Genomic DNA, 23,935 nt, shown 5'->3' with positions numbered 1-23,935 from the left:
CCATAAAGTAGGTCTTTACATGCAGTGTAAGTGTCATGGTCTGTCTGTTTCCTTGTCTTGTTTTGGTGTGTTTCCCTGTGTTTCCTGTTCTACTTTGGTATCTCTGTCTTGTTTCTCCATATTTCCTGTCAAGTTTCCCTCCTGTGTGATTACTGCTACCTCCCCTAATGTGTTTCAGCTGTTCCTCGTTGCGTGCCCTGTGTTTGGTATTTAAGCCCTTGTCTTTCCTTTGTTCTCCGTCGGATCATTGTGGTTGGTGGTGAGTTGTGTCCTGTGTGTTACCTGTGTTCCCTGCGTCACCTTTGTTCTCCGTGTTCCTTGCCTTTTTGCGTTAATAAATTACCCTTTACCTGAACTCTCTGCTATTGGGTCCTATCTACATTTACATTTAGGGCATTTAGCAGACGCTTTTATCCAAAGAGACTTACAATAAGTACATTTGTCATAAGAAGTGCATCAATATATCGCTGTCGGTACAGAAAGGATGTTCATAGAACCAAGTGCAAGTATAACAATCGCTAGGCTAACCAATTCCCCGTGTTACAGCCATGATAGCAGCTACTGCAGTTACTTCACAGTTAAGTACTATAATAAAATACAATACAATACAACACAACACATTACAGTGTACAATGGTGGCCAGAAGGGGGAGGGTGGCTATGTTTCCTACCTGCCGGCCTGCCACCCCGCTAACCGTGACAGTAAGCTTGTCCCTGCAAGTCAGGATGTAGGCTATGAGAGTAGCCTACATAGAGTAATTGCAAATGCATTTTTATTTACTCAGGACCAGGCCTGGAATTTCATGATTTTAGGGGCAAGGCCCCTTGGCCTGCAGCGGGGCAACTTTATTGAGGGCACAAAGGCCACATGCCAGGGCATCAAGACCTTAAGTTAAAAAACATGATTTAGATTTCACAAATCCATTTCTAAAAGCATTTTAGATAAACAGTGTTACACTTCTAGAGTAATTGTTCATTGTTTTGCAGTTATTATCTGCATCTTGAAGAGCCCTTTTGCAATAATTCTCCACTTTGTTTTCAAAAGGAAAATAAATTGAGTGAATTTGTTGAATTTTGTTAAAGGAGACATATTATGGTGTCTTTCCAACAAGTAAACATAGTATTTGAGATCCAGAAAACATGTTTTTGAAGCTGTTTTCTGGAAGTAGCTTTTAGGAAATAAAATTTTGCCTAGGGTTAGGCCATGGTTTCTCAACGAGGGTGCCCCCCAGGGGGCGTTCGCACAACCTAAGGGGGGGCCCAAAGTCAAGGTGCCCGGGACGACGGGAGACGTGGCGGGCGGGAGTTGGATTGAATGAATGTTCAATCCAACCTTTTCTTCCTCAACCTCTCTCTCTCTCTCTCTCTCTCTCTCTCTCTCTCTCTCTCTCTCTCTCTCTCTCTCTCTCTCTCTCTCTCTCTGGAAGTTTAATTGCATGTCATGAATATTTTTTGCACCAAAACCGACTCAGAGGGCATTCATTGCTATTAGTGACCAACGCAAAATCAATGAAAAACGATGCATTGACAACTTTAAGCAATATAACACGATTGTGAGTGGGGTCGTAGTTTATTTGTATTTTTTTATTGGGGAGGAGGGGGGAGGGGGGGGGGGGCGCCAGGGCTAAGGTCAGGGGGGCGTTTGCTCAAAAAAGGTTGAGAACCACTGGTTTAGGCAAACTTTTTTTCAAAGTTTGCATGCGTGTGGGAGCACCATAGACCCAAAACAACACCACCAGAAGGGGTGAATTGAGATTCACCATTGAACTCACCGCATAATATTGGAAGTGACGACTCAGAGTCCACAGGGACACTTAGACAGCTTAGCTTAGACCTGGACAAGCTCCGCTGTCCGCTACTGCCTGACGCCACCGGCTCTGAAAGACAAATCAATAGAATTTGCAAATTGCGTTGAATATTTTCTTGTTTTCTGAAAAATACAGAAATGTAAGATCTGACTTCCTCGGATACTACTTAAACAATATGTGTCAGTGTGTGGGCTGGCGTTTCGCAAATCCCATACCCAACCTTTAAGTTAAAAAACATGATTTTGATTTCACTTAAATAGACAAATCCATTTCTAAAAGCATTAACGACTTTTTTAATAAACAGTGTATCACTTCTAGAGAAATTGTTCATTGTTTTGCAGTTTTTATCTGCATCTTGAAGAGCCCTTTTGCGATAATTCTCCACTTCTTTTTCAAAAGGAAAATAAATTGAGTGAATTTGTTGAATTTTGTTAAAGGAGACATATTATGGTGTCTTTCCAACAAGTAAACATAGTATTTGAGATCCAGAAAACATGTTTTTGAAGCTGTTTTCTTGAAGTACCTTTTAGGAAATACAATTTTGCCTGGGGTTAGGCAAACTTTCTTTCAAAGTTTGCATGCGTTTGGGAGCACCATAGACCCAAAGCAACACCCCAAATCCCAGGAAAAGTGTTGTTTTCATAATGTGTCCCCTTTAAATGTTAAAACTGTATTATTGTCTATAAGACAAGTCATATTGCCATAAGTAATATACATTTTTTAATTACACATTGTAATCATGATTTTTTCAAAATGACAATAACCCTCCCTCTGCCGTCATGGGGGTCGCCAGTGTTGCCAGATTGGGTGGGAAATCTGGCCCAATCTGGCAACACTGGCGGAGGCGTCATTTACTGATCCGAAGTAGTTTTATTTCAGAGTGCAGCAAAAAGCTCCGCTGTGCTTGAACTTAAGAAATGCTTGAGAAAATGTAACTTGTGTGGACAGTACTGCAGTACTTGGTCAAACGCTTCCCGAATGTAAGCGTTTTCGAATGCTTACATTTATTGTCACATCGTCTTTGGGATCACTGTGCTGTATGGATCGGGTCAACGAGAGCTCTTTAACGCTTGAATTTGTATTGGTCACACTTGTTGATAACGCTGCTGTTGTGTTGACCAATCAAGTACATACGTACTAACATTCCGTGGCTGGGGCGGACTTGACAGGAGAGGGCAGAGAGGCAGGGAGCATGATCTTACTTTCAAGGGGATGTCAGCCCTCCCCCTTACCCCTCAATAAAATGACAATCGGGAAAATGCTACACTGCGCCTGAACGCGAAAAAGTGAGGGTCAGGGGTGAGGGTTTGGGTGAAGGGGCGAATTTAGTTTCACCATTGAACTCACGCAGCTTGCCACCAGCAAATGAAAATGGAAGTGACGACTTAGAGACCCCAGGGCCGGACAGCTCAGGCTTGGACAAGCTCCCCTGTCCGCTACTGCTTGACGGCACTGGCCAATCTGAAAGACAAATCAATAGAATTTTGCAAATTGCGAAAACAAGAAAAAAATATTTTCTTGTAACGTAACATCTGACTTCCTCGGATACTACTTAAACAATATGTGTCAGTGTGTGTTAACAATTTCATGAATAACCCAAAGTTATCCTCAACATGCCCTGGGCAGGTTTTTCATGTCAAATTACAGCCCCATGAAGTACACTGTAAACATACATAACATACATGTCACATGTCATGTAATCTTTCAAAGTGAGTACATGAATCAGAATGTATTGTTATCTGAAGTACTAGCTGCTGTTCATAGATTCGGGATTTCTCAACCTGGAGACTATTTTATGATCAATTTGGGTCTAAGTGACTAATCCGGACAGCGATTCTTGAGATCCTGGCACACACACACACACACACACACACACACACACACACACACACACACACACACACACACACACACACACACACACACACACACACACACTACTGCCAAGAACTATGTCTGACCAAGTGTTCTCCAGTCTTGTCATCGGAAATATGTCAGTCATGCGAAGGATTTGTTTGAAACCACCCATAGCTTTAGAATTTATGTCCCAGAATCCCCAACAGATATTCCAGAAAGCCACACAACTCTGTCCTTTTAAAAAAAAATCAAGTTTGTATTCATTAAATTAGGTCTTATTAAGTCATTATATGAACTATCATTTATCTGGTGTATGTGAAATGTATTTTGACAGGGAAAAACTATGACATAGAGGGTTATGTTACTTATTAATCCTAAAAGTAGGAGACTTACTGCGGGAAGCTATTTTGGACCAGGACGCAGGCGCGGACTTCGGACGAGGAGGCCTCTCCTGTCCGCTACTGGAATGGAACGCCATTAAGGGTAGCGCCGACATGTGTGTAAAATTTGATCTTGATCCGATGTCTAATTTTGGATTTTTTGGGATTTATGATTTTCCAAGTGTAACGTAGCTGATAAACAAATATTCAAAACGCTACCGTTTCGTCGTCGAATGTCGGATCAAAAGATTGTTCGAATTTCTTTTTTGTGTGCGTCTGAAGATGTTGTGTGCAAAGTTTGGTGTTGATCGGGCAAGAAATGTGGTAGGAGTAGCGAAAAGGCAGTTTAGCGGTTTTCGCAAATTTTCGGAAAATTTCCATAGACGCAAATGGGCGTGGCCTATGCCAAAATATGCAGCAGTCTCCAGTGAATCTGTGTTTATAACATGTTGGACTGTGGGGGGTTCGGTGTGGGAGTTATAGCCCCAAACGCGTATTCCTTGGTATAGCGCCACCTAGGGACCGGTGTGTCTGGATTTTGTTATCTGAGTAGCGGTGCCGGACCTGGATCTAGTCATGCAATTGGCGTGTGTGCACCATTTACGGTTTGGGCTGTGGTCCCACTTTCACGGGGGGAAGTGTAAAAATAATCGCTACAAAAACAATAGGGATCCAACCTTTTGGCGGACGAGGAGGCCTCTCCTGTCCGCTTCTACAAAGGCAAAGTGCAGTAACTACGTATTTTGTCAAAATTTAGTTCAGAGTGAAAATGGGTTTTATAACACCTTCTTTGTCTTGAGACAAAAACTCTTGGTCTAACTGTGTCCCGTTTCAGAGATATCCCCAAGTCAAATTTGCAGTAACTACAAAATCCAACCTAATACCAAGGCTAAACGCAGTAAGTGAAGTTACTGCGTTCTGCCTTTGTTCACCCGGCTTTGACACATTAGATACTGCGGTCTGCCTTATTAGCCCCATCCGAATCTACTGAGGAAAACTCATGGTGGAACTTGCTTTGAAACGCAAGTATCCAGACAATGGTAAGGACGATGGAAAAATATCAACAACTGACCTAAATCTATTAAGCCATTTTAGCCAACCTGCTCCCTTGAAGCCTGTAGCATCTTTCTACTCTGGAACCGCTGTCATAGTCCAATTACGATCACGTCGCTGTTTTTTTTCTTGTCTTCATTTCTGAAACTATTTTCGTTTCGGGGCAGCTAATCTAACTGATGTGAATATAACAAAATCAGCCTACTCATTTAGTTAGTCGACTCCATTTAAGTCACTGTTACTTTAGCATTCTAGAGTTAGCTGATCTCCTGAGGAGAGCCGTGCAGCCGCAAATACGATATTGAATGAAAATGAAATGTCCATTTAGATTGGTTGTTTACTTCTCATTCCACACGCTACATCACATGGTTTAGGTAAATTATTGCGTTGTCTAAAGGATAGCCAATGAAGTTCAAGCAGAAAGTCCAAAGGTTGCAAAACCACCATCGAGATCAGTTGACGTCTTCAGTTCATTTCTTCTATTGTATAAAATGGCAGTCACTCATTTTGACGTTAGATCTAGTTTGGGATATAATTGGCAAGTATTTTTTTATTATATCTACCTTATCTGTAGTTCTTATGGTCATTATATTTCAAACTAATGTAACTGAGTGACCTCTATGAATTGTTGATAGTCTTTTGCCACTTCTTGCCAAAAGTAATATCCAATCTTGTATAATACTTACTTTAATACACACATGTATGCATCCAAGAGTTCCAGTGAATCACTTATCTAAGCTTCCCACTGGCTGCCACCATGCAGTAGCCCCCCCCCCCCCTTAATTTTCTAATTAAAATGAAAATCCACAAACCAAAATACTATTGATTGTGTGTAAAATGTTAAGGATATTTGGGAAGATAATGGCAATGTTGATGACAAAAAAATGCAATTGAAGGGTTTGATTTCAAAACGCTATCTATATTTATAGTGTGTATCTCCAGTGATATCAACAAAATAGTATTTTTGTTGTTTTGTTAAAGTTAAGATACATCACAGAACACTATCCCAACTGCAGGTTCACTGATATAACCTAAAACCTTTTTATATAAAAAAATTATTCATGAAAATTCATTAAAATTGTGGATATAGCGTGTTGGAACCAAACTCTTCAATTGCTTAGGGCTGCGATGTGACACGGACATAAGGACAAAATAGATTGTTGAAGGTTACAAGCAATTTCAATACTCTCAAAAACCTTCATAAACGAAGCACAAGCCAATTAAATTAAATAAAAAGGCATAGGTAATGCAAAAAAGTTACTTTCAGAACACATTTAAATTGTAGATACTGCACTTTGCCCTAATAGTACTCTAGTTGTTCGAGGTAATACAAAGACAGAGTGCAGTATCTACAATTTTGAGGTCAAAGGTCATATCGTTGGTCTTTTCTTTTTCTATACAATTTTCCTTCCTATAAAAGGTATTCATTGAAAGTATCACCACTATTGTACCTGCAACAGGTTTGGCCGGCCAGTATGAAAACTTTGAAGGCATTTTTCTCAGTTTCAATGTTGACGTAGTTACTGCACTTCTCCTTTGTAGGGCACCAAACCCTGAAAGAGAAATCAAGAGAATTTCAGTATAACACATCATACAAATACAGAGAACACAAAACAACAATAATTATAAAGTGCCATTAACATTATTTATAAAATAAATGTAGTGTCTATGTCCGAAAAGTTCAGTAATAAAAGGAACTACAACTGCAAGCAGTTATCCAGGGGTCCAAGCGATGTGCATTTTGCCGGCACAACGCGAATCATGTACTCCAAACGCTACCGTGAACCTGTGGATATAACGGTTTTGACTGTGAGAGGTTCGGTGTGGGAGTTATAGCCCCAAACGCGTTTTTCCTTGGTATAGCGCCACCTAGTGACCGGTATGTCTGGATTTTGTCGTCTGCGTAGACCTCACGGACCTGGATCTAGTCATGCTATTGACGTTTCTGCACCATTTACGGTTTGGGCTGTGGACCCACTTTTAGGGAAGGAAGTATAAAGATACACAATGTCGTCGTTTTTGGCGGCCCCTTTTGGCGAAATTTTCCGAAGACAATTTTCCTCGTGGCGAAAATGTTAGATTTATTTCATGGAATGCCATTAAGGGTAGCGCCGACATGTGTGTAAAATTTGAACTTGATCCGATGTCTAATTTTGGATTTTTTGGGATTTATGATTTTCCAAGTGTAACGTAGCTGATAAACAAATATTCAAAACGCTACCGTTTCGTCGTCGAATGTCGGATCAAAAAATTGTTCGACTTTCTTTTTTGTGTACGTCTGAAGATGTCGTGTGCAAAGTTTGGTGTTGATCGGGCAAGAAATGTGGTAGGAGTAGCGAAAAGGCAGTTTTGCGGTTTTCGGAAAAATTGTACAGACGCAAATGGGCGTGGCCTATGCCAAAATATGCAGCAGTCTCCAGTGAATCTGTGTTTATAACATTTTGGACTGTGGGAGGTTCGGTGTGGGAGTTATAGCCCCAAACGCGTATTCCTTGGTATAGCGCCACCTAGGGACCGGTGTGTCTGGATTTTGTTATCTGAGTAGCGGTGCCGGACCTGGATCTAGTCATGCAATTGGCGTGTGTGCACCATTTACGGTTTGGGCTGTGGTCCCACTTTCACGGGGGGAAGTATAAAAATAATCGCTACAAAAACAGATACAGAGAACACAAAACAACAATAATTATAAAGTGCCATTAACATTATTTATAAAATAAATGTAGTGTCTATGTCCGAAAAGTTGAGTAATAAAAGGAACTACAACTGCAAGCAGTTATCCAGGGGTCTAAGGGATGTGCATTTTGCCGGCACAACGCGAAGCATGTATTCCAAACGCTACCGTGAACCTGTGGATATAACGGTTTTGACTGTGAGCGGCGCTATACCAAGGAAAAACGCGTTTTTCCTTGACAAAATCCAGACATACCGGTCACTAGGTGGCGCTATAATAGCGCCACCTAGTGACCGGTATGTCTGGATTTTGTCGTCTGCGTAGACCTCACGGACCTGGATCTAGTCATGCTATTGACGTTTCTGCACCATTTACGGTTTGGGCTGTGGACCCACTTTTAGGGAAGGAAGTATAAAGATACACAATGTCGTAGTTTTTGGCGGCCCCTTTTGGCGAAATTTTCCGAAGCCAATTTCCTCGTGGCGAAAATGTTAGATTTTTGTATGGAACGCCATTAAGGGTAGCGCCGACATGTGTGTAAAATTTGAACTTGATCCGAGGTCTAATTTTGGATTTTTGGGGATTTTGGATTTTCCAAGTGTAACGTAGCTGATAAACAAATATTCAAAACGCTACAGTTTCGTCGCCGAATGTCGGATCAAAATATTGTTGCCAAAATATGCAGCAGTCTCTAGTGAATCTTTGTTTATAACATTTTGGACTGTGGGAGGTTCGGTGTGGGAGTTATAGCCCCAAACGCGTATTCCTTGGTATAGCGCCACCTAGGGACCGGTGTGTCTGGATTTTGTTATCTGAGTAGCGGTGCCGGACCTGGATCTAGTCATGCAATTGGCGTGTGTGCACCATTTACGGTTTGGGCTGTGGTCCCACTTTCACGGGGGGAAGTATAAAAATAATCGCTACAAAAACAATAGGGATCCAACCTTTTGGCGGACGAGGAGTTCTCTCCTGTCCGCTACTGAATGATGGATTCCAACCAAACCCTGAAAGAGAAATCAAGAGAATTTCAGTATGACACATCATACAAATACAGAGAACACAAAACAACAATAATTATAAAGTGCCATTAACATTATTTATAAAATAAATGTAGTGTCTATGTCCGAAAAGTTCAGTAATAAAATGAACTACAACTGCAAGCAGTTATCCAGGGGTCCAAGCGATGTGCATTTTGCCGGCACAACGCGAATCATGTACTCCAAACGCTACCGTGAACCTGTGGATATAACGGTTTTGACTGTGAGAGGTTCGGTGTGGGAGTTATAGCCCCAAACGCGTTTTTCCTTGGTATAGCGCCACCTAGTGACCAGTATGTCTGGATTTTGTCGTCTGCGTAGACCTCACGGACCTGGATCTAGTCATGCTATTGACGTTTCTGCACCATTTACGGTTTGGGCTGTGGACCCACTTTTAGGGAAGGAAGTATAAAGATACACAATGTCGTAGTTTTTGGCGGCCCCTTTTGGCGAAATTTTCCGAAGCCAATTTCCTCGTGGCGAAAATGTTAGATTTTTTTATGGAACGCCATTAAGGGTAGCGCCGACATGTGTGTAAAATTTGAACTTGATCCGAGGTCTAATTTTGGATTTTTGGGGATTTTGGATTTTCCAAGTGTAACGTAGCTGATAAACAAATATTCAAAACGCTACAGTTTCGTCGCCGAATGTCGGATCAAAATATTGTTGCCAAAATATGCAGCAGTCTCCAGTGAATCTGTGTTTATAACATTTTGGACTGTGGGAGGTTCGGTGTGGGAGTTATAGCCCCAAACGCGTATTCCTTGGTATAGCGCCACCTAGGGACCGGTGTGTCTGGATTTTGTTATCTGAGTAGCGGTGCCGGACCTGGATCTAGTCATGCAATTGGCGTGTGTGCACCATTTACGGTTTGGGCTGTGGTCCCACTTTCACGGGGGGAAGTATAAAAATAATCGCTACAAAAACAATAGGGATCCAACCTTTTGGCGGACGAGGAGTTCTCTCCTGTCCGCTACTGAATGATGGATTCCAACCAAACCCTGAAAGAGAAATCAAGAGAATTTCAGTATGACACATCATACAAATACAGAGAACACAAAACAACAATAATTATAAAGTGCCATTAACATTATTTATAAAATAAATGTAGTGTCTATGTCCGAAAAGTTCAGTAATAAAAGGAACTACAACTGCAAGCAGTTATCCAGGGGTCCAAGCGATGTGCATTTTGCCGGCACAACGCGAATCATGTACTCCAAACGCTACCGTGAACCTGTGGATATAACGGTTTTGACTGTGAGAGGTTCGGTGTGGGAGTTATAGCCCCAAACGCGTTTTTCCTTGGTATAGCGCCACCTAGTGACCGGTATGTCTGGATTTTGTCGTCTGCGTAGACCTCACGGACCTGGATCTAGTCATGCTATTGACGTTTCTGCACCATTTACGGTTTGGGCTGTGGACCCACTTTTAGGGAAGGAAGTATAAAGATACACAATGTCGTAGTTTTTGGCGGCCCCTTTTGGCGAAATTTTCCGAAGCCAATTTCCTCGTGGCGAAAATGTTAGATTTTTTTATGGAACGCCATTAAGGGTAGCGCCGACATGTGTGTAAAATTTGAACTTGATCCGAGGTCTAATTTTGGATTTTTGGGGATTTTGGATTTTCCAAGTGTAACGTAGCTGATAAACAAATATTCAAAACGCTACAGTTTCGTCGCCGAATGTCGGATCAAAATATTGTTGCCAAAATATGCAGCAGTCTCCAGTGAATCTGTGTTTATAACATTTTGGACTGTGGGAGGTTCGGTGTGGGAGTTATAGCCCCAAACGCGTATTCCTTGGTATAGCGCCACCTAGGGACCGGTGTGTCTGGATTTTGTTATCTGAGTAGCGGTGCCGGACCTGGATCTAGTCATGCAATTGGCGTGTGTGCACCATTTACGGTTTGGGCTGTGGTCCCACTTTCACGGGGGGAAGTATAAAAATAATCGCTACAAAAACAATAGGGATCCAACCTTTTGGCGGACGAGGAGTTCTCTCCTGTCCGCTACTGAATGATGGATTCCAACCAAACCCTGAAAGAGAAATCAAGAGAATTTCAGTATGACACATCATACAAATACAGAGAACACAAAACAACAATAATTATAAAGTGCCATTAACATTATTTATAAAATAAATGTAGTGTCTATGTCCGAAAAGTTCAGTAATAAAAGGAACTACAACTGCAAGCAGTTATCCAGGGGTCCAAGCGATGTGCATTTTGCCGGCACAACGCGAATCATGTACTCCAAACGCTACCGTGAACCTGTGGATATAACGGTTTTGACTGTGAGAGGTTCGGTGTGGGAGTTATAGCCCCAAACGCGTTTTTCCTTGGTATAGCGCCACCTAGTGACCGGTATGTCTGGATTTTGTCGTCTGCGTAGACCTCACGGACCTGGATCTAGTCATGCTATTGACGTTTCTGCACCATTTACGGTTTGGGCTGTGGACCCACTTTTAGGGAAGGAAGTATAAAGATACACAATGTCGTCGTTTTTGGCGGCCCCTTTTGGCGAAATTTTCCGAAGACAATTTCCTTGTGGCGAAAATGTTTGATTTTTTTATGGAACGCCATTAAGGGTAGCGCCGACATGTGTGTAAAATTTGAACTTGATCCGAGGTCTAATTTTGGATTTTTGGGGATTTGGGATTTTCCAAGTGTAACGTAGCTGATAAACAAATATTCAAAACGCTACCGTTTCGTCGTCGAATGTCGGATCAAAATATTGTTGCCAAAATATGCAGCAGTCTCTAGTGAATCTTTGTTTATAACATTTTGGACTGTGGGAGGTTCGGTGTGGGAGTTATAGCCCCAAACGCATATTCCTTGGTATAGCGCCACCTAGGGACCGGTGTGTCTGGATTTTGTTATCTGAGTAGCGGTGCCGGACCTGGATCTAGTCATGCAATTGGCGTGTGTGCACCATTTACGGTTTGGGCTGTGGTCCCACTTTCACGGGGGGAAGTATAAAAATAATCGCTACAAAAACAATAGGGATCCAACCTTTTGGCGGACGAGGAGTTCTCTCCTGTCCGCTACTGAATGATGGATTCCAACCAAACCCTGAAAGAGAAATCAAGAGAATTTCAGTATGACACATCATACAAATACAGAGAACACAAAACAACAATAATTATAAAGTGCCATTAACATTATTTATAAAATAAATGTAGTGTCTATGTCCGAAAAGTTCAGTAATAAAAGGAACTACAACTGCAAGCAGTTATCCAGGGGTCCAAGCGATGTGCATTTTGCCGGCACAACGCGAATCATGTACTCCAAACGCTACCGTGAACCTGTGGATATAACGGTTTTGACTGTGAGAGGTTCGGTGTGGGAGTTATAGCCCCAAACGCGTTTTTCCTTGGTATAGCGCCACCTAGTGACCGGTATGTCTGGATTTTGTTGTCTGCGTAGACCTCACGGACCTGGATCTAGTCATGCTATTGACGTTTCTGCACCATTTACGGTTTGGGCTGTGGACCCACTTTTAGGGAAGGAAGTATAAAGATACACAATGTCGTCGTTTTTGGCGGCCCCTTTTGGCGAAATTTTCCGAAGACAATTTCCTCGTGGCGAAAATGTTTGATTTTTTTATGGAACGCCATTAAGGGTAGCGCCGACATGTGTGTAAAATTTGAACTTGATCCGAGGTCTAATTTTGGATTTTTGGGGATTTTGGATTTTCCAAGTGTAACGTAGCTGATAAACAAATATTCAAAACGCTACCGTTTCGTCGTCGAATGTCGGATCAAAATATTGTTGCCAAAATATGCAGCAGTCTCTAGTGAATCTTTGTTTATAACATTTTGGACTGTGGGAGGTTCGGTGTGGGAGTTATAGCCCCAAACGCATATTCCTTGGTATAGCGCCACCTAGGGACCGGTGTGTCTGGATTTTGTTATCTGAGTAGCGGTGCCGGACCTGGATCTAGTCATGCAATTGGCGTGTGTGCACCATTTACGGTTTGGGCTGTGGTCCCACTTTCACGGGGGGAAGTATAAAAATAATCGCTACAAAAACAATAGGGATCCAACCTTTTGGCGGACGAGGAGTTCTCTCCTGTCCGCTACTGAATGATGGATTCCAACCAAACCCTGAAAGAGAAATCAAGAGAATTTCAGTATGACACATCATACAAATACAGAGAACACAAAACAACAATAATTATAAAGTGCCATTAACATTATTTATAAAATAAACGTAGTGTCTATGTCCGAAAAGTTCAGTAATAAAAGGAACTACAACTGCAAGCAGTTATCCAGGGGTCCAAGCGATGTGCATTTTGCCGGCACAACGCGAATCATGTACTCCAAACGCTACCGTGAACCTGTGGATATAACGGTTTTGACTGTGAGAGGTTCGGTGTGGGAGTTATAGCCCCAAACGCGTTTTTCCTTGGTATAGCGCCACCTAGTGACCAGTATGTCTGGATTTTGTCGTCTGCGTAGACCTCACGGACCTGGATCTAGTCATGCTATTGACGTTTCTGCACAATTTACGGTTTGGGCTGTGGACCCACTTTTAGGGAAGGAAGTATAAAGATACACAATGTCGTCGTTTTTGGCGGCCCCTTTTGGCGAAATTTTCCGAAGACAATTTCCTCGTGGCGAAAATGTTTGATTTTTTTATGGAACGCCATTAAGGGTAGCGCCGACATGTGTGTAAAATTTGAACTTGATCCGAGGTCTAATTTTAGGTCTGAGTAGCGGTGCCGGACCTGGATCTAGTCATGCAATTGGCGCACCATTTACGGTTTGGGCTGTGGTCCCACTTTCACGGGGGGAAGTATAAAAATAATCGCTACAAAAACAATAGGGATCCAACCTTTTGGCTTGGACCCCTAACTATCGTGTTTGTTCATATTTCAAATGAAATATGAACAAACATGTTTGAAGATGGCATAATTTAAAAAAACGTAAACTATTCTCAGATTACCACTTGTGGTGGTGTTGGTTCAAGATGCCACAACTAACAAAACTGATTTCTCAACATCACCTTAACTTCTGTGTTTTTCTTAATTCATAGCCTACATTAAGTACACATAATGTACAAGATTTAAGATTTTGGGTGACATTCTACAATTGGCTGTCTGTTGCAGATAACGTCATATGTGACTTTATTTTGTAAGACATGTTATCAGAATGTATTGTTAGTGTAGATTTATCTTAAAAACTAGCTGTTCTTAGATTTGACAGTTCTAAAGACAGAGAGTAGAAAATACCAAAAGAGAGCAAGGTTATGAAACTAAACAACTAAGAACTGCCCTCTCCCTCTTTGCTCTCTCGCTCTCTGCGTTTATAGTAATAATAATGAATATATCCGCAAGCGGTGATTAACAGGGTCGGAGCAAAATGAAATGTCAAGAACACAATCATGAAAGATATATATGGAAGATATATAAATATGACATATAATTATGAAGGAAAGATGTTCCCCTTAATGTCAAGCTGTTCCTCGGCTTTCAATTTGACTGCAGAGCACTGGCCGAATTTCATGTTCAGCTTGTTCATAATGCTCTAACCTGAGGTGCGTTCAAGTTCAGCGAACATAGGCGAACGTTCGCAACGAACGTGTTGACATTAAACAATTAATTTTGAACGATTTTTGAACACCGTTCTAAACAAACTGTAAACGAAAAAAATGGATACGAAGGCCATGGTATTAGCGGCAGCCTCCATGTTAATGGAAGAGTTTACAGAAGAGGGTTTGCAAGTAGTCGACCTCGTTGAAAGCCTACTGCAGACAACCAGTACGGAAAATTCAAGAATAGAGGGCTACGTCACCGAAGTTGTACCCACTTACTGCGATATAACGTTCACATCGCATTTTAGGATGTGAAAATGTTTAAAATCGTTCACGAACGTTCGCCTATGTTTGCGATTCTGAACGCACCTCAGGATTCGAACTCTCAACCTAAGGGTCACCAATACAAGGTATTATCCCATCGAGCCACTGACAAACATGGACTTTAGCCTCATTCACATGCTGATATTCTCTATTGATGAGCAAACAACATCAAGAAAACAAGTGAATTCAGGGCTATCGCATATGCATACACACTATCGGAAGAAATTTAAATATGACAGTGAATTATGAAGGAAAAATGGTTTACGAAGAAGTTCTCCTTAATGCCATACTGTGTCTTGGCAGTCAGATTCTTGGAAACTAATGAGCCGGAATGTTGATTGACTGATGAATTTCAGGTGCTGTTCAATGTTGTGTTCCCCATGGCATGAAAATTTCACTCTATGAGGTTTTCTAATAGGAGTTCCCCTAGCCTGCCTATGGTCCCCCAGAAGATAGAAATGGCGTCCGGTGTAAAATGAGCACTAGGTATCCTGCTCCGCCTTTGAAAAAATTAAGGCTCGGACGCGCCGATTAGGAATCTGGCCCCATATGTCTTCATAAGGGGCCAGGTTACCTCCCCTTTCTCTGCTTTGTTCGTCCAGAGAATTTGGCCCGCCAATGAGACAATGAGCTACGACAGTGTGTGTGTGTGTGTGTGTGTGTGTGAATACAGAAACTGTACCGCAAGTGTTGTACACTTGGGGGGTAGGGGGGCAAATAGTCTCAGACTCAAGTCCCTGTCTCTGCAATAGACAGTTCTGTCATAGAACTGCCATACTTTCATTCATAATTCAACCTGAGCGCTGTGTCTCTGTCAGAGCGCAACAGACTTATAATAGCCATACACCCTAGATGCTTCCGTCCATGGCCCGTGCCCACGACCTAGACCTGACGTCACCTAGACCAGCGGTCCCCAACCACCGGGCCGCGGGACATTCCTAACCGGGCCGTAGGTTAGTAGGCTACGACATGAGTAAAACAATAAATAAAAAAAAAAATCATGCAAAATGCATGCACACATAATAAACTCAATTTACTTCGCAATACTGATACTCTTTTACATGCCATAAGTCTATATGCAGTTGTTAGATTGCATATAACATGTTCGCATTTTTGGCAAGGTCTTAACTTCTTTTCTTAGGCAAAACTGTCTGTCTTTCCCATCCTCAACACGTATTGGCTTCAGCGGCTGCGCGCGCAGCCTAAGCTCACTTCACTTGTTTAGTTCAACAGTAGTGTCACACAATGAGTTCAGCTCAACCTGACACTCCAGGGGAGAATGACTACTGCTGGGTAGATGTAGAGTGCGCATGTGTGTGGGTCTACATGGGGCGATCTGCATACACAGAGCCCCCTGGTTGAGGTTCCTTATGCTTTATCTGCCAGTAAACTGGCAGATAAAGTTGCTGCATTTAAAGCCAAGCTTGATTTGTGGGATCAACGAGTGGACAGGGGAGTATTCGATATGTTCCAAACATTAGTGGGGATTTTGGGAGAGACTGAGGCAGGGCCCATTCTCTCGCAGCTTGTGCGCGATCACCTTGTTGCGCTTTCAGATGAATTTGAACGTTACTTCCCATCCTCCAAAGATCCACGGCAAACAAATGAGTGGATCGGCAACCCATTTGTCAATGTCCCGAATCACTTGTCAGTGCAGGAGGAAGATCAATTGATTGAAATAGCAAATGATGGTGGTCTTAAAAGTGTGTTTGAGCAAACCTCTCTGGCAGGTTTTTGGATCAAAACCAAAGCGGAATATCCCGAGATATCCGTAAAAGCGCTGAAAACGTTGCTTCCATTTCCCACCACGTAGGCCTACCTATGCGAGGCCGGGTTTTCGGCAATGACTGCAACTAAAACAAAATTGCGCAATCGATTGGACTTATCCAACACGCGTGTCACTGTCTTCCATCACCCCCAGATGGAACCTTCTTGTTGCAGGGAAACAAGCACAGGGCTCCCACTGATTAAAATGAATTGTAGCCTATTCTGTGGCCTCACAAACGCACATTAAGTTCCCTTACTGACATATTATAAGCGTCTTAGAGTACCATATTAAGCGCTATATAAATTTAATTTATTATTATTATTATTATATTGTGTTGTGCATGTTTACACGTGATAGATGTTGCTTCAAGTTTAGTTCAATATATTATTATTATTATATATTATTTGTTCATATTTCACTTGTTCATATTCACGTTCTTTTTTAAGAGTTTGTTACCTTCACTGTTCATTGTTCACTGTTCAACACTATATGAAAATATCAACAAATTGGTAACCCCTGCGCAACATAACCCAACACACGCCCTGGCCCCATCCCTCCGGTCCGTGAAATTTTGGAGAATTTTGAAGTGTTGAAGTGTTGGAGAATCAAACCGGTCCTTGAGATGGTTCCAGAAAATGGAAACCAAAATCAACCGCGCAGGTCGCTTGTTATTCTTGTCATCGGCAGAGCACTGTCAATCACGCACAACCCGGTTAATGGCACATGTGATTGGAATGTACGTCAGCCGAGAGCAACCAATAGGTTTAGAGCCAAATGGTCCCGCCCCCAGGAACATTTTTTTTTTTTCCCTTTGATTTCAGACCTTTGACTGTCAGGAGTTTCAAAACGAATGCGCGACAGTACACTGCCAATAATCACGTGACTCAAAGCTTGCGCCTGTGTGGTCAAATCTCTGAAAAGTCAGGTCTGAAGAAATACATTTTAATGGTGTACATTAGCCCCTTTACAAGTTTTTAAAAATAAATATTCAACCTTTCAAAACTTATTTCTCAAAGTATGAACACCTGTTTGCAGAATCCCATTTACAAGGTTTCAAAACCGGCAAACAATGAAATACACTGTTAGAACAGTGCCAGATTTGAAACTCTGCAAATGCGCTGTTGACATTTTTTATACTTTCAAAATGTGTTTGTGAAAAAATATTCACTTTGAAATTGTGTTGGTGAAAATGATGAAGAAGATAAAATGGAACAAAAAATCATGTTTGCAGATGTTCAAATTTTTTTTTAAGGCTATAATCTCTGTTGCAAAACCTTTTTTACAAGTTGTTTTCAAACCCAGACTTAGAAGCCTTTGAAACTTTTTTTTTCAGGTTTGAATTATGGCAGGAAGCTTGCTCCATACCCCGCTGGCCCGTGGTCACACTGCTCCCAAAGGCCGTGGCCTGGGCACGATTGCTCCTTCATACATACGTCATCACGTCGTAATACGATAAATACGTCATCACCAATCGTGGTGTCCAGCTGCGACTGAATGCTGTCGTCGGCCCAAATTTTAAGTTAAACACTCAACCCTTCAATATCGCACCAACGTAAACCCAATCGTGAACCGCTTGCCGCCATTGTTTAAAATTATTGTTTTAAACAAAAAAAGAAGGGACTACGTCATCCAGCTCACGTTGCATATCCCCGCGTGTGCGCGTGTCATCTCATTAGCATCTGTATTTTGGCCACGGCACACCTCTCCCAAGTGTCCCGTGGCCAAGGGGCTGTTCCGTGCTGGAATACGGATGGCGTGGTCACACTAACCAAACGTTCTAGACTTTAGTATGCAAATGAGCTCGGGCACTGGGCCGCGGCCCTAGTGTGAGTGGCCCCTAATCTTAGGGTGCTGGCATGTGGTCAGACCACATACAGGGTTAGACTAGACACACCAAACACAGACAATAGTTTCGCCAACATTGTAATTTAGGTTGTGGGACATGCAAGTACGGTTGTTGGTTTTATCCAACTGCATTTAGAGTACTTTGGAGAGCAAACATTGAATAACAATAGCTTTAAAACCATATCAGTGGACTCCTCTTCTGCACCACCTTGTTCTTAAGCGGATACCTTTTCAAAGAAATAATCCATTAAGTTTTTACACCTGCTTTGAGTAGCCAATCCTTGATCATCTTACTTTTTTAGCCACTGCATGACCACTCGAGAAACCCTTCAGTCATGGATATGACTTTTGTTCAAAATGAGCCATAGGTTTAAAATTTGTATCCCAGAACCCCCAACAGGCCAAATAAAACCTGTTTTAAAATGTAAAAAGATGAACTACATATTCATCTGGTGAGCGACCATGATACATAGAGTTATACAGGTAGACTTATAACTCCTACAACTAGGAGACTTCAACTCACTATGCCACCTACGACTTCCATCATGGGGAAATGACGACCCCAAGTCCATAGGGCTGGACGTCCCCGACCTGGACAAGCTCCCCTCTCCGCTACTGCCTGACGTCATCAGATCAGCAGATGTATTCTTTACATGCTCTGAAAGACAAATCAATAGAATTGGCGGTAACGCTTTATATTAAGGTCCTTGTAATAAGCCTTTGTTAATATGTAATAAGACACTTATTATATGCTTATTAACCTTAATAACAAAATGCATAATTGGCAGTTTAATAAAGGATTTATGGTAAGACTTTATTTGAAGGTATCTACATAAGAGTGACATGTCACTGTAATGACTATGACATGACACTGTCATGAACTTGTCATAAACGGTATAAACATGTCATAAACATTGATGACTTCTGCCATTAAGCGTCATTCGGTTTACATTGTGTTTGGGTGGATTTGATTATGACAAGTTTACATTAATCAAAGTGACATTACCTTAAGTTGTCTTGGTCATCATGACAAGTGGACATTACATTTGTTTGGGATGTCTTTATAATGACAACTTGACATTAACCAGGATGGCATTACCAGAGGATGTCTCTGTCATAGCAACTTGTGATCAACAGAAAATGCACCTCTTTTTGTATTCATGAAATGTTGACATAATGATTATTATGATTAGATATGCAAGGTTACAGATAAATTGTAGCACTTGGTCAGATAGATGTGCGACAGGATATTTCACAAAACCTGTGGTTATGACACCATTATTACATGATTATACAGTTTATGACAAGTTCATGACAGTGTCATGTCATAGTTATGACGGTGACATGTCACTCTTGAAGATACCTTCAAATGAAGTGTCACCAAACCTTTTCTTTGTGGAAACCTTTGTGAACTCTGATCAGTCGGATCGGTTCAGAGCAGCGTTGAGATGTGCCTCTCGCTTTCTGAATTTTTTTCATCAAATATGTTAAACTTTGGGCGGTGGTCCCAGGGCAGCCCCGCTCGTCGGCTGATTCAACGTGTCTAATAATCCTACTATCCGATTGAAACACCAACAATGATCCAAAGAACACAACACCATGAAGAAAAAGTGTACCTTTCTGTCCGATGTGCTCCTCGCTGTTCAAATCCTCTGCAGTAGGATTTTCCATATAAAGGATAATGTGTCATTAGTCTTACGATGCAAACCACAGAACAAATTCAATCAATGTGTCCATTGATTACCTTCTGTGATTGTAGCAGACCACAAAGGTTTGTCCCAGTTTCTTCTTTTTTTATTCACAGAGTCCATGAGAAATAATCTGAAAGGAGGACGCTCATGGAAGCGTGCTTCAGAAAATCCCTTAAGGCCTATTACATCAGTGTTGAATTTTAGTTCCTGTTAACACACACACACACACACACACACACACACACACACACACACACACACACACACACACACACACAGGTATATACAATACTTTCTTTCTGAATTGCACAAGACCTTTCATTGCAGATTTAATGACATGTAAATGAGAATAAACGGCAGCAAAATACATACTGAAGGTTCAACTTTCCCTTCTGGCTCGCTTGTGAGGTGGTAGTTCTTCCCGGCCACCAGCTGGGACTTACAGGGGGCCGGTTTGTAAATCCTGATGCATTTCTTCCTGGATTTGTTTACCTGTTCTTCAATAGCCTGCACACACAGGAACAGGAGGGGTAGGACCAAATGGTCAGAGAGGGAGGAAGAGTGAGAGGGAGGTATTAATATGGGTGATAGATAGTTATTTTCAAGATGGCAGATAACAGAAACAGAAAGGTCGATGAGCCCTCAAGAGAGGAGGTTAAACTGAATTATCTAGCCACGCCTAGTGCAGTCTAGCCTAGCCAAGCCCATCCTAGCCCATTTCAGGCTAGCCCAGTCCAGATAAGCGCATTCTAGGCTAGCCCAGACCAGTTTATTTTAGTCTCACCCAAGTTCTCCCGCCCCTAGTTTAGCCCAGTTATCCCAGTTTGGTCTAGCACAGTTTAGCTCATCTTAGCCTAGCCCAGTTTAGTCTAGTCTGTCCGTCTATCCATGAATCTGTTTATCAACACACAGGGACTCTCGTTCTATTACTTAATCGTTGACAATTTTTCTTAGTCACCTTGATCTCAGATTCGCTGTTCACACCCAAATACACTTGGAAGAAGTATTTGTGGTTCCCCTCCTTGTAAACCAGCACAGCCCCGTGGTGCTTCCCCTGCAGACTGCTCGGAATGATGAGACCCACGGCAGAAAGCGAGGACACGCGCCATTTAACATGGCTCTCCGTAAAGTCCACCGTCGACTCAATGTCGGCATGGCTGCCCTTTACGTGCAGAACACTGAAGCTCAGCTCATGCTCAGGTTCTGTTGAAACGTTAACATAACATAACATTATTGTGGCTGGATGGGGAATGATGATTCAGATTGTAAAGCAAAGTACAACTTTACATTAGTAGTTCATTGTTGTTGCAACAGTGGTCTTGCTCATTTTTAAAGAGCCAGCATGGATCTTGTAAAATGCTCCATGGTAATAACTCATAGATTTGAAAATTGGCATTGCATTGCGTATTTTGTCCATTTAAAATAATACAAATATGACTATATTCCAGTTCAATCAAAAAACTATTATTCATTCAAATGTCCAAATATGCAGGATCAAAAGTTGTGTGAGTCAGCCCAATATGAAACCAAAACATTTACAAAACATCAACAAAACACTGCCAAAGCAGAGTCAGTTCAGCACGCAGAGATTCTTAGAGTATTCCGCCTATGAATCCCCCCCCCCCCCCCTTCACAGTCACAGTGTGTTCCTACCAGCAAGGCACAGCGAGTGTGGGAAATGGATAAACTTGAGCACAGATGGATCCTTGTTGACCACATCCACATCATAAATCGATCCAGCAGGTCTCCAGGAGTCCTTGAGGAACTCAGCAAACTTGAACCAGGACAGGACCGAGTAGCGGACCAGAGCCTGCTCCGACACTTCAAACACCAGACCTGTAGCCGAACACTCATAGGTCCCCTCGCCTTCCAGCTGTACCCTAACACACACACACACACACACACACACACACACACACACACACACACACACACACACACACACACACACACACACACACACACATTACAACAGAATCTGTTTGTGGTTGGGACCATATTATTCTGAAAATCCCATGGGACTGATGTCAGGACCGAATGTCACTCACTCAAAGCTCCACTTAGAAATCTTCGTTGGTGTAACCTTTACATACTCAGGACTCTTTAAAAAGAAGAAGCAAACAACATAAAGAGCAATACTAAATTTATGTAATTTACATTTAATGTAAAGGAATATATTTTGTTGAAATTCACCTTCTCAGCTGCTTTACATTTTTCACAATGTGACTTGAAGTGCATCTCCTCTGTCAGGATAAATATTTATTGTCAGTAACAAAACTGACAGCATGTCCAGTGTAAGACTAATGTGTACATTAAGCCCTCCAATAACAGTTGGCCTCATGATACACTGGCAGGCAGCATTCCCGGTTCAGTGAACCTAGATATATTTCTTTAACCCCCAGTGAAATACTTCTGTTGTCAGATCACCTCGTCATTGAGACTCAAATCTCAATGGAAGAGTGACACTGCTCACCTTCATCATCTTTATCAACTTCATCAATCTCAGCACTGGCGTCTGGAAAAAAGGACAAAACAAGAAGGGAGGGTGAGAGGGAGGTTTGGAGAAGCCTGGAGGTATGCAGCGTGAGTGAAGAACCAGAAGAACCACGACTCTTACCAGAATCAGAACCGTCCTCCTCTTCATACCTGTCCATCAAAGACATGCTTGCTGTGTCTTCTGTGAGACTCGTCCCTGTGAAAGGGGGATCAATCAAACTCTGAAATGTCTGACAGCACCTCCTCAACCAATCACGGGGAGTTTAGTTGAAACCTCAAACCATGGCTTATTTCCATATATATACATACTAGAGCTGTCAAGCGATTAAAATATTTAATCGTGATTAATCGCATTAATGTCATAGTTAACTCACGATTAATCGCAATTAATCACAAATTATTTTTCTATGATAAATATCCCTTGATTTTTTTGCCCCATAATTCTTCTCATTTTAATTCTCTTATCAACATGGTGAAGTGCATCGGCTTGCCTTGTGCAAATGATTTTTTATTGATAACAACATTGGCATATACTGATCAAAACCGGACGATACAAAAAAAGAGCCTATAGTGCAATTAAACGACTGCTTTGAACAAATTTCATTTGAACATAGCAGTCAGGCTACTGCTTCTTTGTTTTGAGCCAAAGAAAAAAAAAAAAAATAGATATTATAATTTTTTTTAAATATAATAATTGCGTTAATCGCGCGATAACATTTTTAACGCCGTTAAAATTGGTTTGCGTTAACGCCGTTAATAACGCGTTTAACTGACAGCTCTAATACATACCTATATGACACCTTTCCACTTTTGATAGATCTGCAACAACAAGAAATTTTGCAGTTAGCAGTGATTGTTTTAGTTTAGTTAAAAGTTTCTGGAAGTCATTGTTTGTTACTTAGCAGTGATGGTGATTGGTTTTGTATTCAGCATTGGCCAAAGTGTGAGAGAGTGAGCCCCCCCTCAGAGAAAAAAATTCAGCTGAGCCCCCCCCCCCCCCCCCCCCCCCCATCGACTTTCAGGTTTTTCTTCGGGTTTATTTTTTTCTTACGTCGCGCCCCTCCTGAAGAACTCTGGCGCCCCCCAGGGGGGGCGCGCCCCACAGTTTGAAAACCACTGGCCTAAATCAAAGGACAACAGTAGAAACCCTATGAACTTTATAGACACACACTGTTGCATGCAGAGCAGCTTCCCCTATGCGTCCAGGCAAACAGCAGATCAGAGAAGTAATTTGAAGCAGCATCAAGCCAGCAAACCATTCATTACATCAATGTCACCTAACACTCTGACTGGTGGCAGCGCAACTATTACACACAACACTGCCAACACACTGCTTGGCTCATGCACTGTCTGTCTGTCCGTCCGTCCGGCCGTCTGTGTGTGTGTGTGTGTGTGTGTGTGAACCCTCCAAAGCTCGACACTGCAACGGCACCAGTGTGCAGTTAGTATTGTGTAAGCAAACCATTCATTACAA

At 42.0% G+C, this 23,935-nt stretch overlaps 1 protein-coding gene across 4 annotated transcripts in view; it reads right to left on the bottom strand.

The window, feature by feature from the left end:
* LOC132475110 (uncharacterized) overlaps positions 1–23,935 on the bottom strand; it is a 73,732-nt gene that overhangs the window by 38,131 nt on the left and 11,666 nt on the right. Inside the window, exons 5-15 of one of the 4 annotated variants that reach the window (XM_060076084.1) lie at positions 23,251–23,280; positions 22,583–22,657; positions 22,439–22,480; positions 22,159–22,208; positions 22,014–22,066; positions 21,619–21,845; positions 20,924–21,168; positions 20,338–20,472; positions 20,019–20,172; positions 19,891–19,926; positions 18,798–18,932 (exon numbers count right to left, since the gene is read on the bottom strand). In XM_060076084.1, the coding sequence (XP_059932067.1) occupies positions 18,798–18,932; positions 19,891–19,926; positions 20,019–20,172; positions 20,338–20,472; positions 20,924–21,168; positions 21,619–21,845; positions 22,014–22,066; positions 22,159–22,208; positions 22,439–22,480; positions 22,583–22,657; positions 23,251–23,280 (1,182 nt within the window). Of the gene's footprint in view, positions 1–1,771; positions 1,877–3,154; positions 3,269–6,548; positions 6,651–8,712; positions 8,773–9,746; positions 9,807–10,780; positions 11,587–18,797; positions 18,933–19,890; positions 19,927–20,018; positions 20,173–20,337; positions 20,473–20,923; positions 21,169–21,618; positions 21,846–22,013; positions 22,067–22,158; positions 22,209–22,438; positions 22,501–22,582; positions 22,658–23,250; positions 23,281–23,935 lie in introns of those variants that run through there. The other 3 variants (XM_060076087.1, XM_060076086.1, XM_060076085.1) reach the window with 3 other exon arrangements.

The sequence above is a fragment of the Gadus macrocephalus genome, chromosome 16, assembly GCF_031168955.1.
Source record: "Gadus macrocephalus chromosome 16, ASM3116895v1".
NCBI lineage: Eukaryota > Metazoa > Chordata > Actinopteri > Gadiformes > Gadidae > Gadus > Gadus macrocephalus.
The sequence above is the reverse complement of the archived record's forward strand: the minus strand, read 5'-3'. Positions and strand labels throughout refer to the sequence as shown.